The sequence below is a fragment of the Patagioenas fasciata genome, chromosome 8 (assembly GCF_037038585.1).
Source record: "Patagioenas fasciata isolate bPatFas1 chromosome 8, bPatFas1.hap1, whole genome shotgun sequence".
Classification (NCBI taxonomy): Eukaryota; Metazoa; Chordata; class Aves; order Columbiformes; family Columbidae; genus Patagioenas; species Patagioenas fasciata.
The window spans coordinates 25,520,555-25,540,258 of record NC_092527.1 but is presented as its reverse complement, the minus strand read 5'-3'; the positions used below and the strand labels follow the sequence as shown (position 1 = coordinate 25,540,258).

General features: G+C 42.6%; 1 protein-coding gene across 3 annotated transcripts in view; it reads right to left on the bottom strand.

The window, feature by feature from the left end:
* Positions 1–607: 607 nt before the first annotated feature.
* ALOX5 (arachidonate 5-lipoxygenase) overlaps positions 608–19,704 on the bottom strand; it is a 35,500-nt gene continuing 16,403 nt past the window's right edge. For all 3 annotated transcript variants that reach the window (XM_071811987.1, XM_065843827.2, XM_065843828.2), the window contains exons 5-14: positions 17,807–17,913; positions 14,668–14,840; positions 13,795–13,941; positions 13,493–13,696; positions 13,167–13,253; positions 11,241–11,419; positions 8,404–8,525; positions 6,059–6,159; positions 3,226–3,396; positions 608–1,997 (exon numbers count right to left, since the gene is read on the bottom strand). In XM_071811987.1, coding sequence (XP_071668088.1) covers positions 1,818–1,997; positions 3,226–3,396; positions 6,059–6,159; positions 8,404–8,525; positions 11,241–11,419; positions 13,167–13,253; positions 13,493–13,696; positions 13,795–13,941; positions 14,668–14,840; positions 17,807–17,913 — 1,471 coding nt within the window. In that variant the 3' untranslated portion in view covers positions 608–1,817. The remainder of the gene's footprint in view (positions 1,998–3,225; positions 3,397–6,058; positions 6,160–8,403; positions 8,526–11,240; positions 11,420–13,166; positions 13,254–13,492; positions 13,697–13,794; positions 13,942–14,667; positions 14,841–17,806; positions 17,914–19,704) is intronic.

Below are 19,704 nucleotides of genomic sequence, written 5' to 3'. Positions count from 1 at the left end.
TTATATACCATGTAACTACTAGTGCGGCAAGAAAGACCAGTTGCCAATTAAAACTTGATACTTAGAAAGAAATCTTCTGGGTTCTGTTCTGTGTTCTGACCTACATGCAACAGAGCTTTTGTTTTTTGTTGGTTATTTTTTTTTTTTTTTTTTTTTTTTTTTTTCAGTGCACATGTTATGGTCCCAATCCCCTGGCCCTGTTCCAGTCTCGCTACAAAATTGCATGGCTTGGGTTCTACAGTCATCACTTCTTATGGGTTGCAGTAAAAGGAAGATGCACAAGTCTTAAATGTCCTTCCTCAACAGCAGGAAGTGGTCTTACCTTCCACATTTTCGCTGAAACTCTTTAGCTGGAGGGAGAAAAAGGGAATAAGTCTGTTGTAAAGGGTCTAAAATGTGTTGTGTTTCCATGCTTGTGTTTTATATGAAACAAAAAGGACATATATTTTAGTAGCACACTTTTCCAAATCACACATGAATTATAGAAATAACTATATTTCTCAAAGTGCAGGTGCTTCATTTCTCTACACAACACACTGTACTTATTCCTACAAAGTTTTTGAAATGAACAGCGTTAGATATTGAGTTAAGAAATAAAAGCTAGATGTTCTTGTTCAGTTTTGTTTTATTAGCACAAGAAGCTTTCTTATCTGTTGTCAAAACAGACTGCAAGCTGGCAAAACTAGCACAGCGAACAAATCCTGGGAAAAATAAACCAAAATTGTTATTAACAAAGTTATTACTCTTAAATTTCCCAAACCTCATTTTTGCTTTTTGTTATCTCAACGACTCTCAACTTCAACCAAAGCCCAAGTACTTGAACCTAATCACCTTTAAACAAAACAGACAAAACTCAATTGTTTCTAAGGTAGAACATGCCAATTATGCTTAATTGGCCAAATCTGAAGATTCCCCTTAGAAGCTGTCAGTTCTCCACAATTTTTATCATTAGACAAGTAGCCTCTTCATCTCCCACAAAACAGAAGAAACTACACAAAAAAAACCCAGCAGCCTCAGCAATGAAACAGAAATCGAGGACAAGCACTGCTAGATCTGTACTCATTGTCATTGTGCTAAGCAAACCACTTGTCCGTACATATGTGAATTACATGAAACTCTGCTGACAAAGGCTAAAACAAACCTTGTTAGTTTCATTTAGAAAATATACAGGTTTATGTAGGTACAAAATTTTCATCTCCTATGAATCAGTCTATCTCATTTCACATGAACTTGGTAAGAAAGTATTAAAAACCCATCAGCTATGTTAAGAAAATATCCTGCTTCTACCTTCATCCTGATTAAGACATTCACAGTTGCAGTGAAAATATTTAACATCTGTTTTGATCAGATAAAAAACCATGCACAAACATGAAATATTGTATTTTTGTGTCACCTATTAAAAAACAGGATCAGTGTCACCTATTAAAAACAGAATCAGTTTCACCTATTAAAAACAGGAAAGATTTTAAACATGTGACTTGCATATTGCTCATGATACCATTTTCATTGAATAAGATAAGTGTATCTGTGGTTATATTGTTTTGACCAGGAGAGGGAAAGCCAACAGAAACATGGATATTCATTCTAAGATTGAATAAAAAAAATCTTAGAAAAACAAACTCGTAACAAAGTTGGCCTAGGCGGTTGTAAACTAGACATTGTCCACAAGATCAGTCACAATCAAATAGACTATGGGTCAAGTCTGATGGAGAGGGTGGGTTTATTTTATCCATTTCTGAAAGTTCATTGAAAAGAAGCATATGTTACAGGATAGCATCATCAGCTTTACATGCCTCTAAACTCTCCTGGGTATCTGCTCAAACAGCAACGCTGTTGGGAATGCGATCTGGTGAAAGGTAGTAGTAAGGAAGTTTTTTGTTCTTGTTACGCTCGGTGATAGCGCTGACGATTTCATCCAGATTCTTGCGAAATTTTGTCATAGCCTCTTTCACTGGCTTCTCCACGAAGTGTTCATCTGGGTACATGCCCAGAAACAGCTAATTGAAAAACACCAAGAAATCACGCATTGAGAAAGCAATGGCTATTCTATTTCAGCATTATGCCATCCAGCAGAACAACATGCAGAGCCTCACGAAGGCTACTATTAAAGTAGTACCATAAATATCTAAGATAGACTACATTGGCACTGCCAACGAAATACACTGTTCCACCCTCCCTCCACCACTAGCTGCTTCCTTTCGTCCCTGCGCCTTTTTGTAGTGCTGGTTCAGGTGTCTATGTGGCACTTTTTCCACTTGCACGGAGCTGATTCACTGAAAACCAAGCAGACCCAAGCCAGACCTCTGTGTAGCCACTCACACATTTATGCTGCTAAACACAAGGACATCACGGGATGGGAATGAACAGCCAGGGATGAAAAAGGAAGACAACTGCTTCTTTCAGTGACAGTGGAAGTTTCTGCTAACTTAAAACTGTCCTTCAGTGTTCAACCTGACAGTTTCTTTAGTCTGCTTGGACTCCATAAGGGTACCCTGAATACTGCATTGCCAATATGCATACTGGCAAATTACCTGCTTTGGTAACTATTTCCCATGATACTACCCACACTATTGGTTGCTCAGCTGAAATCTGCTTTCTTCTTAAAGAGAGACTTCATTTGAAGTACCCTCTGTTCATCATCTTCCACTTAAGGATTTCAAAACACATCTTTCAGATTCAGCTCTTGGGTGATCTTGGGTGAGAAAACTAACCACCTACAACCTCATTTTACATGAGGAAAACAGCTATAGACCATGCTTTCAAAGCCTCCTGTAGGCTTGTTTTGTTTGCATTCCACACCAGACAGGCACAAGCCACAGCTGTAGTGCAGGTGGCACTGGGGCAGATTTTCCAAAGGGACAGGACAGGGTGACACATGGTGCTGTAACTTCTCCATCACCACTGGTGGAGCTGGGGTAAGGAGTGGAGAAAACCCTTGTGCCTCTGCAGCCCTCTTCCTCCCACGCCAGCATCCTTACCCAGCAATGCCATGCTTGAGTTTAAAAACTTTCATTTTGGCTGAAACACAGCCTCAGATTAAAAATAAATCTTCTCACTCAGAGCTGGTTTACATCTGGCAGAGCAAGGGAAAACCCACATCATTGATACACCTCTACAGAAAGGTCCAGTCAAGCACAGAGCAGTACTACAATCTCATGAGTCTGTGTGGTCTTGCCATGACCCTCATGTTCTCACATCTCCACCACCTAGAGAAGGTCAACTTACTTCAGTGTCCTGGAATTGGCTTAAGGCCCAGACAGCTCCAAGATGCCAACAAGAACGTCCCCTGTCTGGCAGACTCTCCACAATTTGCTCGATGGTGACTGTCCCCTTTTCTGTTGGAGGAGGGCAGCGCATTGTTGGTGGGGCATTGGGAATCCACGAACACCAGTCATACTGCACAACAAAGCAAGAGAACACATTGAAAAGCTACAGGGGACTGTATTTAGGAAGACTGCAAAGAAAATCAGGAATCTTGACACCAGGGAGTCTGCTTCTGTAATATGAGCCTATCAGAAACAGAAGCTACTAACCAAAGGACAGAGAGATGCTATAGAGAAGGACTGAATGAGACAAGGAAGTCTCTGCTATCTTTCTCAGGATCTCACAGGAGAGAGAGCTAGGTTATCTAAATGGGAGTAGTTATTCTGCTAACCACAGGCATATGCTTGCACAGCTCAGATTCACCAGCTAGGCTAAGGACTTGGCTGTTTAACTAAATAAAGATCTCTTCAGTAATCGGAGACAGCTTCTTATTAGAAGCTATACTCAATAAGAATATGCTTTTCTCCACTTGTTCTTTTCTGCAAAGTTTGCTCTGAGAACACCCCCACAGTACTGTGGGGTAAGGCAGTAAGAGAGGCAAAGGACGCTGGTGCTTCGTGGATGTGGCCATGGTGAGAACCAGACTGGGAACTCAGAATCACTTCTGGCCTGCTTCAGTATTGTGGGATTATGATGTCCCATTTTGCCTAAGATATGACCCCAATTTTTGCCACCCTCTGAGATTTTGCACTTACCATAACTCTTTCTTTCCCAAGCACTTTTTCATTACATTCATACATATCCCCTGCCCTGCCTCAGGGAAAGTCCCACGTCAGCTGTGTGCCATGCTTACATCATGCTCAATCTACTCTCTTGAATGCACAGCCATCTCCTCCTACTCTCAGCCTGCTCTCTCTGCCATTTTTTCCCATAGCTGAAGACCCTTTTGCTGATGGGCTGAATATCCTCTGCATGCCAAATTCCCCTTTTCATTCTCTGAAAGCTCTCTGATAAGTCCTAATAGCCTGGGCTATGTTAAGAGATGGTATCTCTGTGGTACTTGAATTGACAGGATTTCCTGAGAGCGAGGCTGGGAGATGTCTCTTTCACTTGTAGTGACAGGTTAGAAGTGAATAGTCGAAGAGGTCCCTGGTCATGGATGTGGCACAGGAATAGTGAGGGTTCATCTGACACCTGGCTCCAGACCTGTTCCAGGGCTTCTGAGCTGCAGGGACAGAAGAGCCAACATGGAGAGTGAAGTGGGATGTGTTTGGGAATAATATTTCCCCATAGGGAAAATGATCTCTCTGCTTATCTGTGAGATTATCCATGCCTGAAGCCAGAACATGTGCCAAAAAAAAAAAGCTCATAGAATCACAGAATATCTCAAGTTGGAAGATACCCATAAGTATCATTGAGTCCAACTCCCTGCACCTTGCAGGTCTATCTAAAACTAAACCATATGACTGAGAGCATCATCCAGACACTCCTTGAATTTTGGCAGGCTTGGCACTGTGACCACTTCCCTGGGGACCCTGTTCCAGTGACCAACCATCCACTCAGTGAAGCAGCTCTGTGCAATACAGCCTGACAAAGAGACTTGCTTCTGGCTGTGAAGTCTGCTTTCCAAAATGCCTTGATGTTGGAAGCAACAGCATTTGAAAGGCAGACTGCTGCTATAGTCTCAGAGTAAATATATGTCAGTAAAGGCAGGCAGAGATAACACAGGCTATCAGTATGTGACATATCAACCATCAGAAAGGAAGCTCACAGTTGCATTTGGCTCGCAAACTCACGAAATGCACAGAAATGCCCTTTCCATGCATTGGGAATATTATTCACATTGGTGCTTTTGAAAACTTCACTATATATGACCAAAGCCTAGATCCTTACAGATATACTGCTTCAAATTTCTATGTGTATCAGTGGGAATTAAGTATTTAGGTACCACTGAAGGTCTGGACCCCTGTCCCACTGACTTCAGTGAGACATTACCTTGTAGAGGTTTGTCTCTCCTGCAGAAAGGAAAACTGGAGGTCCTGCAGACATGCATGGTAGCTTTCAGCTAGTTAACTCAGGACCCTTGATAAATACGCCATTAGTCCAGCTAGATCCCTGTTCTGGGACTGAGCCGTAGCCAGCTGCACCAGCTCTAAGGCAGATGGCGTACAGAGTTACATGAACTGCAGTCATAACACTGAGCTGCACTGCACGTGTTCCTTAAGCCGCATCTGAAAATGTATGTTGCTTTGGGACAGGCACACTGCCAAATTAGAGCAGCTTACAACAGCAAGCCATGGTATTCACCCGTGCATGCACTCACAGCAAATGCAAAGTAAAGCCACTTAGCATAACTCATTGCGTTTCATTGCAGAATGTGCCACAGACTGCCAGCATACATCATACCCAGGCAATTGAAGTGATGTCTGGAAGACATGGTAGCTAGACTGTGTAGCTGAACCATTCAGCATTTCTGAAAGGCATCTTAGCAACCTATTAAAAAGCTTTAAAAAAAGTTCTCTATAATAAAATCATTAAAGCTAAAATATACAAGTTAGAACCCCTAAATTTGAGCTTGGGTACATAGTTAAAACTCAAAATGCCTTTCTCAGTTTCCAAAACAATTCAGTTTCCACAGGCTTCATGGGCATTTGCAGATGGCTTTGCAGTTATTTTGACCAGAAAGAGTAATATAATGTCTGTAAATCTGCTAAAAAAATATTTCTCGTATCTCACCATGGTAGATGCAACTCCCAGCCCAGAAAAAAAGAACATTCTTCTCAGAAATTCCTACCTGACCAAAATTCACAGCTGCATGCTGGGCTGATGTGGTGAATATTATCACCGTGAGGTATTCTGCTAGCTTCTCTCGTGTCCTGATCATTTTGGGAAATCCTAAACAAGGGAGAAGAAAAACTTAAGTAACCCAGCTATGCAGTAACCCAGTTACCCCCTAGTAATCAGCTCCTAAAAAGACATGAGTTAGAGGACTGTGCAGCAGTCACTTATCAGCAAGGCATTCTCTCTCTGAACCTTACTGTGTGGTCTAACAGGAGCTGCTCAAGCTCCATGTGTCTTGGCTGTCCAGCCATGAAAACAGCGATCCTACCTTACCTCCAACAGGTTTGTGAGGCATCACCACTGTTTGTGGAGTATGTAGCATTCCTTAAGGGCAAAGTATAATTAAATCTTTAAAACATACTGTATCTCTGTCCTCTCACACTACCTACCCTGCAGCAAGGAACTCAAGAGAGTCCACAGGGCAGGGGCATCAGATATTCCCCTTTTCTTCAGTCTGCAGCGTAAGCAGGGAGGGTTCATGCGAGGGAGCAAATGACCATGTGCTTATTGCCTACAAAGGTCCAAGGCTCAGCAATCAAGTGCACTGTGAGAAAGAAAGCAGGGAGAGCTCATTTGCTGAAACAGGAAGTGAGGAAATGAGAACTTCAGAAAGAGAAGCAGTGGAATGAGGAACAGAAATAGTTGCATCAAGCTGTCTTTGAAATGGAATGATCAAACAGCTATATAAAGAAAGAAGGGAATAGTCAGGGACTAGGAAAATATTTGACAGCCAAAGCACCCCCAACATCACAGTCCAGTGCTGTCCAGGGCAGTCCAGTCCCTGTCCCATCCCAATGCGACCACAGGTCCCAGGATACCTAGGGACCTGTCAGCACCTTGGGCCAAGCTGCCCCTTCCTTGGCTGCCTGTGCCAGCTGCTTCACATCTCCACCAGCAACATGATCAGATGTGAAATCAGCCTGAGAGGGGGAAGAGGCACGTGGTAGCTCTGGCCAGCCACCAAGCCCAAAGAGAAAAGGATGCACCATCCCTTCCTGTGTCCTGCTATTCTAAGCACACTGTGCTTATCTTTAAAGGGGCTTGGCATGCTCCCAGGCAGAGCAGCCCTCACAGAGTAGGAACAGAGACTGGAAATGAAATCCCAGGTGCAACAACCTCCCTCATTTATTCTCCTTCCATTCTTTACAGACCCAGCCAAGTCCCCCTGCTCTCTGTCCCAGCCCTTGGAGAGGCAGCAAGGCAGACAGGGATACTGCAGGCCTGGCAGGTTTCCCACCTCTAGTGGCAGTCCTGCCATTGGTGGTGCTTGTAGCGTCCCACCCCAGTTCTAGCCCTGGAAAGGCTCCGTACTTGTGTCATATCAGGATGCTTAGATCAAGCCTGAAGTTCCTACTAGCAGGCCATTTCTAAGCTTTTCCTAAGAGACAGCTAAACAAACAAAAATGATAGCAACTAGTTGGCCCAGAGTCCTTTGCTTATGCAGGCAGGCAGACCCCAGGAGGGTGTTATACATCACTGTATACTGGTAATGAGTGCAAACATCACAGTTTTGCCTGGAGGGCTCACACACAAACATGTGCATGCAGTGTAAAAGCCATCTGCCCCAGATTACTGGCCAACAGGTATTTCCAGATGTAAATCAGTCAGGAGAGCATGAAGAAACCCCACCCCCCTGTATAAAATCCTGAAAACCTGTTTGGACAAAATGTGAGCGGAAGGAAAAAACATGTTTAGGGAAAGGAAGGAGAGTGTTAACTCAGGTGAAAGAATAATGCCGTGTTATGGACAAGAATTCATACAGCTATTTAATGGTTTGCAGGAACTGAGAGACAGTGAGAGAAGACAGAGCAAAGGAAAATATTTCTTAGAAAGAACTATGGGTATCTTCTCTTGAAGACAGCAGAAAGATACTGAAAAAATGCGAAGTAGAGCTAGATACTCCTGGGAATGTTCCTGCTTGGTGCAAGGTTTGGAGGAGAGGATTTGAGGGGGTCTCACTGCTCCTTATCATTCTATCAGTTTGCCTGGTGGTTTCAACAGCACATACAGACAGCCCCTCTTCCCCCCAGTGCATGAGCAGACAAGATCAAAGGACCAATCTCCAGTGCACAGAGACATTGCACAAGTTGCCCAAGCTCATAGTGAGAATGTGTGGCAAAGGAAGCAGCTGTCTGCTGAGGGAGGGGAAGCCTGATCCAGGGTTTCACACATAAAACCAAGCATCTTTGGGCCAGGAAGGGAGAGAGTCTCCAGCAGTTCAAGGCATGCTGTGCATGCAGCATTGCTATCAGCAGAGACTAAACAAGCTGCACACTTGGCTGGGCCATAATACCTTACCTGAGGCCTTCACACCTCTCATCCCATAGACGTAAATGTCTTTGACAAAGGCCTGGAGCTCCACATCCTCACACACCACCTCATCACTCTCATAGTAGATGTGGATCACATCCTCTGCAAAACTTCAGACACAGGAACAAATGAACAAGACAAAATGAAAAGGAGAAAGCAAACCTGCCATTCCCTGAAGTCCTTCTACTGACCTTGCAGAGGAGGCAGATGCTGCATGGAGAAAGAGAGAAGGGCAAAAGCATATCTCAACACCCTCCTACATCCTTCCCACAAGAAGTGGGGATGCACAGGAACAACTTTGATCTATTTCTGACTGCAGCATCACTTCCTCCCCCAATAAAAAGATGCTGGACCACACTGCATTCCCTGAACAATTCTGTGAACTTTATTCTCTTATTTGAGGCTTTGTTGCTGCCCAAACCTCTGTCATCACATCTACATCCTTTTTTGCACTTAACAGACTGCTGCTGGATCTCACACAGGGAACAGGGGTTTCCAAACTGTGATACCACCATCTGCTGTATGTGGGATACTCCAAAGCTGCTCCTGAACACCGTTCAAACAGTTGACCGCCTCCTACCACACATCTTTTTCACAAAACCCAACTGGCACACTACAAAGTGTGGGTGAGCCAGGACACTTCTCTAGGGGATAAGAGATCTAGAGCTTTTTCGTATACCCACTGCGTATAGCAGACATGTTCTCTTCCAGTTCCTCTTCTCAAAATCCTTCTTTCTATAAAAGTTTCCCTGGCTAACTCACCTAAGAAAGAAATGCTCTTGAAACACAAGATAACAGAAATATAGTTCTGAAAGCAGTCAAGATAGGAAAGCCTGATTTCCTGATTATTTGTATTTCATGACTGAATGACTGCTTAACTGAGTTACGCTCTGGTATTCTGTTAGCTCTGCAGGTGCCTCTAATGTCTTTCTAAATATTTTGACGACAACCCATAGAGTGAAACATTTGACTGCTGAAGCTGACTTACAGGATTAAGAATTGTTAACCAATACAGATTTTTCCTCTAATAAGCTACGAATTGATTGCATCTTGGAGACCTTTACAAATCTGTCAATGTTGTTTCTATTAGCCAAATGAGTTGTTATTTAGGCAGACAAACAACTGCATAAACACTAAGAGTTTAAGTAATTTTGGCTTCCAGAGGAAGCCAAAGGAAAAGAGAAATCCTGCAACATGCAGAGATAAAGCTGCCCTGCATGAGCTCTGCCTCCACCACCTTGCACCTGTACCAAATGCATACAGAAGGCAATACTTCTCTTACACAATGGCAGCATTTTAGAACCCCTCCTGTGCAAATATAAATTAGTGTATGAATTGTGGATGAGGCCTTTTGGGTTGGAATATCTATCAGCAGTTAGATCAGAAGTAAGAAACTGAGTATTAGAGAAGGGGCTTAAAAATTTGACATGCGAGCTTCATTTTCTCTACAGAGACAACCCTATCAGCTTTCTTAAGACTAGGCCATCTGCCACATGTGAAGCAATGCTGGGGATAAAAGTTATATCATCAAAAGAGTGGAGACTGACACCCCTGCAGAGTGTGGGAAATTCATGTGGAGTAGACACACACAGGATCACGGGTTCATGGGTCAGGATATCACACATTCAAAAGTGTGGCTGCCCACCCCATTTATAAACCAAATTATTCACTTATGAAGAATCTCTCAACGAAGTTGGAGGTGTTGTAACATTGTGCAACGTTTTCCTCCAGCTAGGTTAACAACCAAAAATAGTCAAACTAAATTGAGTTGACTAAGTATTAACTGGTATTTGAAAAGGCATACCTCAATCAGCAAATAAAACACAGGAAAGAGAAAAGAGACAAAAAAACCTCCCAAAACAGAACAAAAAACCAAAACCAACCACAGAAAAATTATAACTTCCTTTTCTCTCAAATTGGCACTAACAATTGCAGGAAATATTGTAAGATAACCAAAACAGAGAAGATAAAGATGTACCCAACACTTAAAATACTATGCCTGCATTATAAACCCCCTACTTTGTGTACATAAAAGATCTGATTTTTAACAAACATGATTTTCAGAATCATGTGACCCAAACCAGCTGCATATTTAGCAAGCAACTTATTCTGTACAAAAATATGTTTTTATTAAATGAAATGCCACTGTAGAAAAAAAACCCATATGAATCATTTCATTCTGAGGCAGTGTTCCATATCTGAAAAGAAGATGTTTGCCTGGGAGACGTATTGCCTTGCAATACCTCTCCTGATTCAGAACTGCTGCCCTTCCTGACAAAACTTGGGCCTTGCAATTGTGAAGCATTTTTTAAAAAGATTTTGCTCAAATCAGTTAATGCCTAATCTATTTGGCTTCTTAACACAACTCTCTCATGCAAGCCAAGCTTGTATTTCCATTCCACAAGAACCTTGATGAGTTCATGTGGCTGGCTCAGAGAACTGGGTTCTTTCTTGATTTGTGAGTAGCTAAAAAAGAAGTAATGAAGTTCCCTTTGCAGCGCTCGATTCCCTTTGCAGATCTAAATTCCAACTCACCAAACTCTGTGAAATCCCATAGAAGAATACATAAAGGAGCCTCTGAAATACAGACTGCAAGAAAACAAGTCTGAGATGAACAGCAATTAACAGTCATTCAAGGGTGAGTGCTTGCTTGACTATACATTTTTCCTCGGATGAGATATGCTGGATGGAAAAGGCTCCACATAACTAAGCAGTCCAGAAGCTTTTCACAAGGCTGTGATGAAGAGTAAACAGAGCAGAGAGAAAATAAAGCTGTCTCTGTGACAGTGACTTTATTACCCATTTACAGAACTAGAGTCTCTTACTTCTTTATAGCCTCCCAGACTTTAATGCCATCATCCCGATAATAGTAGTAGGGGATATCCTCTTTGCTGTCCATCCCTCTAGCTTTGATCTCCTCAGGGAAGCAGAGGGAGCTGTAAGTCAGATCCTTCATTGCTTTCTGCACCATTTGTACGTGCCCTCCTCCACCGGTAGCATTCGCCTGCAGGAAGAATGGCAAGACAGAACAGTAGGAGGTTACATTCATTTTGTGCTGAGACTGGCTTTTTGAATTCACAGGAGACTGTATTCAAAATGCTGGTGAAGCTATTTTTTAAGGGGAAAACCACATGTCCACACAAACAAGTACCAAACTGCAGAGGTCTACTGGAACTGTGCCTTTTGACTTCATAGATTTCACACCTTTCCCATGCATTGCTGTTCATATCCACATTTTCTCCATAGGTACAGCACCTGCTTATAATGGAATACAGTAATAGAGTACAGCAACGTCGAAGTATCAAACCCAAAGCACAGTCTGCCAGCCCTGTGCTCCGAACCGTGTGTGTGAAACAAGGCAGTCTGGACTGTGTTAGAACAGGGCTTTGGCTAAATCACCCACTCCTGCTACAGAGTGTTCTAGGAGAAAGTGTTTAAGGACGCAGGCTACTGTTAGCCACACTGGAATTTAAGCCAGGAGCTCAGTCACACTAGGTGGCTACTGGTGTGGACTGGCCAGGGTTTCAGTATACGTTGTGTTTGGAAAACACAGTGTGTCCACAACAAGCAGCACTGCCAAACTCTTTGCATAATCAATGCACAAAAGCTTCTAAATGTTGCTTTTCTAGCATATGATACTAAGTGTTGTATAATAGCAGTAGTCAGCTTACACTTATTGTCCTCCATCTGGTTGTTCATTGGAACCAGTGAATTCTGGATTCCAGGATCCACATTGGCAGGTCTTAGGCTCATGCTTATCCCATATGCACGGGAGTACGGAGGTTATGCTTCTGTTCAAAGGGATGGGAGTGCCTGACAGGTCTCCACAGTCAGCAATGCAGTACAGAAGACAAGGAAGGTGCCTGGCTTTAACTTCTCTTTTCTCCTTGGGTGGAAAATCTCCAGAGCATGGAAACTATTTTCGGCCTGGTGCCGGAAGTGTAACAGGGACAGGGTTATCTGAATCACAGGCTCTCTCTTTGGAAAGATTTCTGAAACCACCCAGAACTTCGTATTTCCTGCTGGCGTGTTGTCCCAGAGACTGCTGCATGCCAACCTTTCGTGGTTCCTAGATGCAGCAAGCCATTTCTGGGAGGGCCAAGGGAGGCAGAGCCAGGTACACGTTAAATACCAGTGCAGGCAGATTTAGATGTTCAGATTTGACCTAAGAGTTGCACTACAGTCCATGACATGTGGCTGTGTTTCATTGTCTCGGACGAAGCTGAGTTTTAATCCTAGTAGATCTGCAGATCTTTATGTTTATGGCAATTCACGAAGACATGTTGGAATCTACACCCAGTATTTGTGGGCTTAGAAATCTATCTTATTGACACATCCTTCTCTGATGCAAATCCTTTTGCTCACCGCCCTGACTCAAGATGAATAACTGAGTACTTAGAAGAAATTGGGGATTTAACTGTGTACATACATGTGCAGGGATGTATATGCATATTATGTTACTTTGCACTCATATAGTCATACCCCAAAGCCACATCAGCTACGAATAAGTGAGATACTGACTCACTGCTGACACTGGCCAGTTCTGAATTGCCTACTTAGAGATAAAAGACAACATCTTTAGCACAAGACATCAGTTCTCTGTGCTAGTGACTCAGGTGATATTAGTTATGTTTGCCCTTCAGCAGAAAGATCAAGAAAGAAAGGAATATGTGGTAGTTAAAGGATAAAAACACATACAGAACTATGAAGAATAATGAAGATTCGTTATTGGGATATGTGGGATTACTTACCTTGTCAAAAAGGCCACATTCACAGATAAGCTGTTCTCGGGCTTTGGTATTGATGGCTATTGTGAACCGCATGTGTGGCACCAAGAGCTTTGAAATGGGACAAAATGAAAGAAGGTAAATTTGCTGATTGAATTCAACAGTAATCAGGTGTAAAGTTTGAAGGTTTGGAGAAAGTTTGGAGATCCTGATGGTTTAGCTGTACTCTGCCTTGCAGGGCAGCCGGCCAGACTATCTCAGCTGAGCTATCACCAGGACTTCCTTGTGGTTTGTCAAACTAAAGTGATAACCTCCATGACCCATATACACCCTTTTATGCAAGAACCAACCTTGAAGAGGGGATGTACAGCAGGCAACTGCCGAAACATAGCTATGCTGAACACCTCTGAGACCAAGTGTGTCCGTAAGAGATGGGTCACTGTCTGGTGGATGTGGAAATCAGATGAACGAACCCAAATTTTAGCTAGCAGCCAGTCATATGTGGCATCTGAAGGAAGGAATATGGGATTGTCTGGCCCAGGCTGTTGACCAAGCTGAAAGATATCAAAAGAACACAAAACCCCAAGTCAGTCATGTTTGAGATAAGAGAACAAGCAGTATGTCCCTTTAAAGACCCTGATAGTAAGCCCACCTGGATTGCAATGGGTACAATTTTACTCTCCAGATTCTTATACAGCAGACAGATGGGTGCAGTCAAGTACTGTATTGTGCACGGGTCTGTTTTATTGGCATCCACACCATCTAGCAGCTCGTAGTCGACAATGAAAATGTTTCCTTGCTGGAGGAAAAAAAAAACAGTTCATGATGTGTTTTAATGGAGTGCAAGCAGCAAGGATCGGAACAAAGGTCGGGGAGTCTTGGCCAGAGGCTGGCTCGTGCTCTGTGGTTATGAGCGGCCACTGACCACCCTTGCTTATGGTGGCTCAGGGATGATGCCATTGAGACAGAAAGCACCTTTACACAAACTACCTGACTTGTGTCTGCTGAGTCTGACAGTGAGCCTTCCAGCAAAGAGCAACTGTATATTTGGCATTCAGTGACACTAAGATGCAAGCAAGTTCCACACTGCCAGTCGAAGAGACCCGTGTGCTTGTTATACAAACAAGAGCAAGTCATCATCCTCGTGAACGCTTCTTCAGCATGTTAGTTCAGCTCTGCAGATGACAAGAGGGTAAGACCCTACCAGAAAAGGGAAAGGCACTTTTCCTCTCTGAGACAGTCAGTCAGTCCCTAACCTTTCAGAGGAAACCACTGAAAAAGGACCCTTTACCTCCTTGTGACAGCTCTTTAATTGGACTTGAAGAAAGGCATGGCCTGCAGTTCCAGAATAGCAGGAGAAAACAGTCAACATAAGTGTTGCCAGTCTGCAGAGGCAACCAGCTTTGCCATGACCAACCATACCGTGTGAAGAGAGGAAATGTGGCTGAAAGCAGTTAGATCAGGGTTTGGAGATTAGAGAATGTGAGAAGGAAAAGATGGAGTCCAACCTGACTCAGAGCCGTACCCTCACTTCCTCCTCCAGCGTCAGGTTCCTCTCCAGACTGCATTCTACCATATCTATAGTCACGGGCAGCTTCTTGGGTATCTCTGTGCATCTCCGGATCAGCACAGGATTGCATCCATTCAGGAACTGGTAGCCAAACATGAAATCTTCCTTCCAGTGCTGCATCACATATTCTAAAGGGAAAAATAATCCTGAAGCATCAGTAACTTCACTGCATCAATATCCCACTGCATTGTAGGACTACTCCTTTTCTCCCCACCTTTTGTTATACTGCACTGCAACTTTGATTAAAGAAAGTAGCAAGAAAAGGATTCATGAAGTGCCATAGAATTTTGAGAAAAATGACTTAAGTTAAACAGACAATGTAACCCTTGCTTATCACTTCAAGAAGAATTAGTAAAAAATTGTTTCTCCATGTACAGAAGCAATGAGAAGTAGAATATTCCACTCCTATGAAAAATACTCTCTCAATCTGCAGACCACCTTCTCAGGTCTTCCATGATATTTTTAAATCTCACTCTTCAAATTCCCAGGGTATGCAATACAGAGGGATGAGTCCAAAAAACATGACACAGGCAGAAGAAGAGAAACACAGAGCAAGATGTGTAGGTGAGGAACAGCACTTGCTGGAGGAGTTCTCTTAGCTGGAGCTGGGTAAGGGACACCTGGGGAAAGATTTCCACTTTGACTCAGTAAAACTCATCATTCATAATTTTGCTTGTTTAATATTTTTTCCCCTCTGTTTATGTTTCAATTGCTAATATTAATTACTCAGATTAACATCTCTTCTTAATAAAACACTAGTTTTGGAAACTCCATTTCTTTACCCTTACATATGTAGTACTACTGGATGTTTTCTACAATTGCAGTGTTCTGTTTCATAATGTCATGTCGCCACTTCAGCCTAACCATTCGGAATCAGAAAAAACACGATTAATGTGAAAAATCTCATTGGTGTCTTTAGGGGAAAAATGAAGCAAGTAAGGTTTTAGATTATTGTCTATTTTTAGACAAGGCAGAACTTTTTCTGAAAGCAATTAATTTTTCTACAAAGGGTGAAAGGATGAAAAAGACAGTCTTGAAAGAATGCACTGATAATTAACAAAGGAGTCTCAAAACACACAGTGCTTTCTAACAGGGCAGAAAAAAGTTAAGTTTGGTTAAAGTTGATGTTTACATCGTCTGTCAATTGAATAATGAGTCTGGAGCTCTATCTGAATTCTATACCAAGCAAAAAATGACTCATCACCTTGGACAGAAACTGCATGACTGAAAAATGTCTTGAACCACTTTCTCCATTAGCCCTGTTTCTGCCAAGGTGTGCAAACAAGCAGATTCAGAGTGGCATTAGCATAGCTGAGACTGGTACTTACTGTTTAAAACTCACAGAATTGGAGCTTTCCTCAAGGGTGTAGAAATATTATCAATGAAATTAATTGTAGATTGTATTTTATTCTTGTGATAAAAGTACCTTAGGAAGCAATCTTATTAGATATAACTAATTGCTGTAATTAGTTTTTAACAGCTCTGGTCACTTTGTGTGCTCTATTTTATACCCGAGACCACAGAAATGACTCTTATTTCTGTTAACGGGTCCTTAGGCAGACTGAAGAGGAGCAAAACTTCAGAATAGGTGGAAAAAATATCTTCCTTTCCAAAGTCTGAACAGGCTGTTCACACACGTTTGAGAAGCCACATGCTAACCGATTTATAGTACGTGTCTATCTATTATATCCAGCAATACAATAAAATAAAGTAAAATAATGTAACCATGGGAGATAGCAGCAGGTTGGGTCTGGCTCACAAATCAAAGGCTTCACCGCCCTGCTTTACAGAAATGACACGATGACCTTCAAAATCCATGTCTGTCTGCAATTCTTTTTACTGTTTTTTAAGTAACTGCTGAGATCTCCATATTGAAGAGGGTTAAAGAAAGTGTTTTGTCTTTGATAGGATAATACTACATCAATGGAGTTTTTAACAGTATGAAAGATATTTCAGAAACTGAATGGCCCTGAATACAAAAGTGAAACTCACATGCTTAGAGAGGTGTTTTTGTCCTCTGGTAAGAAGATGCGAGTATGAAATGGCAAGCACAGCAGGATATTTAATGTGGTATACACAACTAATTCTGACACATTTTTGAAAAGAGATGACATTCTGGATAAATGCCACAAGCCTTTTCAGGCCTAGCTCACACTAATTTCCAGTAAGAACCACAGTTCCTTCTACTGTGGTCTGACAGCCCATCCTGGCTGCAGCAGGACCAGGTGAAGAAGTTACAGTTCCCAGGTCATTCCCAGTTCTTTGCAACCCATCCCCAGATCTGCTGGCCTAACAGCACAGGCTTTCCTGCCTGAAACAAGTTCTGTGAAAATGACCCATTGGGAAACATTTACCACTGAAAAGCATTTGAGCTGCCCCATGTCATTGACACAAATGGCCCATGAGAAGTGACTGAGGGTGAGGTCATGACAGCAGAACTGAGGCAGTGGTACCCTCCCTGTGTTGGGACAGGATTGAGAAGTCAGGACTGTTAGCAGCAGTGCAACCAGGACTGAGCACATGGCTGGGATGTTAGGCAACAGCCTTTGATCTGGTCTGTGTAAAAGGTAAGAGTGGTCATCTTTGCACTTACCTTTAGCGGAGGACATTTCCAAACGTACCTCCCTGGAGATTTTCCATGTATTTAGATGGTTGAAGTGGACCACACACAATCAAACTTGCAAAAACACCTTAACAGCTAATACGCTCTGAAAAGCACCCCCACTAAGCTATCTCTAGGTTTAGATGTGAAATACTTATGAAAACTTGTCCTATGGTACTTGCACATATCTGAAAATAAATTTCTAAATCCAGAAGAGGCTATGATGCCCAACTGGCCGAACCTCCAGTATAGCTCAGGACAGAGAAGGTCACCGAGCAATTTCCAGTAATACTAGTTTGTGTAAGATCATCGCTTCGCTTTTTGGTCTTGTGGGCTGCTGGTACGATGAGCGGTCTGAGATTACAGTTTATTTACGGAAAACCATGCGAGAGCAAAAGTGCGGGTCAGCCACTTCCATCCTAATCAGATATGTACAAGGCAACTAATTAGTCATCCTACAATGCAAACATGAGCCAATGCTGATAAACCCACCAGAGATTGTGTTGCTGATTCTGACAAAGATCTTCTCAAAATCTGCAAAGTCACTCCAGGAGGACTGGAACATGTGCATGAAACGGTTGACATAAAGATTCTCCATCCTAAAAATAAAACCAAACATCTCTGAAAAAATAATCACCAGCTTCCTCAACAGCCTTCCGCATTCTCTTCCACCCTTGTAGTTACCTACACACAATACATTTTTCAGTGGTGGAATGTGAGATTGTTCATCTTATAGAATTAAATGTGCTGCCTGCACCTTTACACACAAGTTTAAAAAGCATCTCAAGGGCCCCATCTCTGCTATTGTATTCACTGAATTATATTCCAGGGTTGTTCTTGGCAACCTACAATGGCAGTGAATTAAGACCTATGTCATATAAAAACTACAGTCAGAAAAACGAGTGCTTCACACATCATCAGTAGTTAGCATCAGCTGAGAGTGCTAAGGTCAGTATTAGAACCAGTTCAGAAAGAGGTATGGTCACACAAAAAGTTTGAGTGATTTGCACAGTCAGAGCAAACACAAACCAGGATCAGTCTGGTCAGTATTCCTAAACAGAGAACAGCTCCTGTAAAGTATCTATGTGACCAACACCAGACTGGAACCCTACAGTGTGAGCCTGAATTTTTGAGAGCTTTCTGTTTACTTGTGCTGCTGGTCACCTCTGACCTCAGGAACCAAGTCATTTGGCTGCAGACATCACATGAACATGGGGGGCTGGGAGCTTAAAACATCTAATTCAGCAAAGTATTCTGTCTACAACACAGTCAAGCAAGTTCATCTCATACGATATGACAAGTCCTAAATTGTTACATAAATGCTAAACCATTGTTATTAAATAGGTATAATTTATTCTGACTAGAAAGCAAATAATAAATTTGAAAAAGAAAGTTGGCTTTCTGCTAACACTTCAAATGCACAAAAGAAAGTACACACACCACACAAAGATAAGCAGGGCAGATAACGAAGTAAAGAAAGGTCGCAGTGTTGCAGGAAATCCTCCCAAACAGAATCTGAGGGAGGAAGAATCCCAGAATGGTGGATTTATAATCAGTAAGCTTGGACTGAAGAACCTGAAAAAGAATTGTATTAGAAGTGGTTGAAGCGGACCAAAAGTCTGGACAAACAGCAAGTGGTAATCCAGGGGAGGGCTCTAGACCAGCCTGACCATAACTCAGACAAATAAGCTACTTGTGCACTGGGCCCAGGTGGGTGCATGTAGAATGGGCTGTTTCTGCTGCTCCAGGTGGGTTAAGAGGTGCCTGGAGGCATATTAGGAAGTAAAACTAAGGCAACTGTCTAGCCTGGAACAGGAGATCACGACATCAGAGGTCTCTTCACAGCGTCACAGAATGGTTGTACAAGGGTCAAATGGAGGGTAACTACTGGGCAGGGCTTTCTGGATGTATACCAGGTGTTTGAATCAGAGAAGAACTTCAAGAGGAAGTGTGACCATGACCAGAAATTTAAATTATTTTAAACAACATAACTCAGTGGCTTGAGAGGTTACTTGAGACTGTCCCATTGAGAGTTTCCACTAAAGGTCCTGTAGAGCCTCTGCCCTCTTTCAGAACTGCTCTGAAATTAGGAAACACCAGACACATGAACTAGTACGTACTGCTCCTCTCCTGCGCAGGGTGCTCTTCCTACCTGGGGCTATTGGCCTGATCAAACCCAAGCAGTAGGCACAGCACCTGGGATCTGGTCACAAATCTGCTGTGGTCTGACCTGCTGAATGCCAGTCGTGCATTCATTCTCAGATGTTTCAAAGATTACTTTGTAAAGGAAGCCATCTTTCACATTTCCTATCTTGGAACGAAATTCCAAAGGACTTAGGAAATAAAAACCTGTTTTCCCCAAGAAATCAAGTACTTCTCAGGTGTCTCTG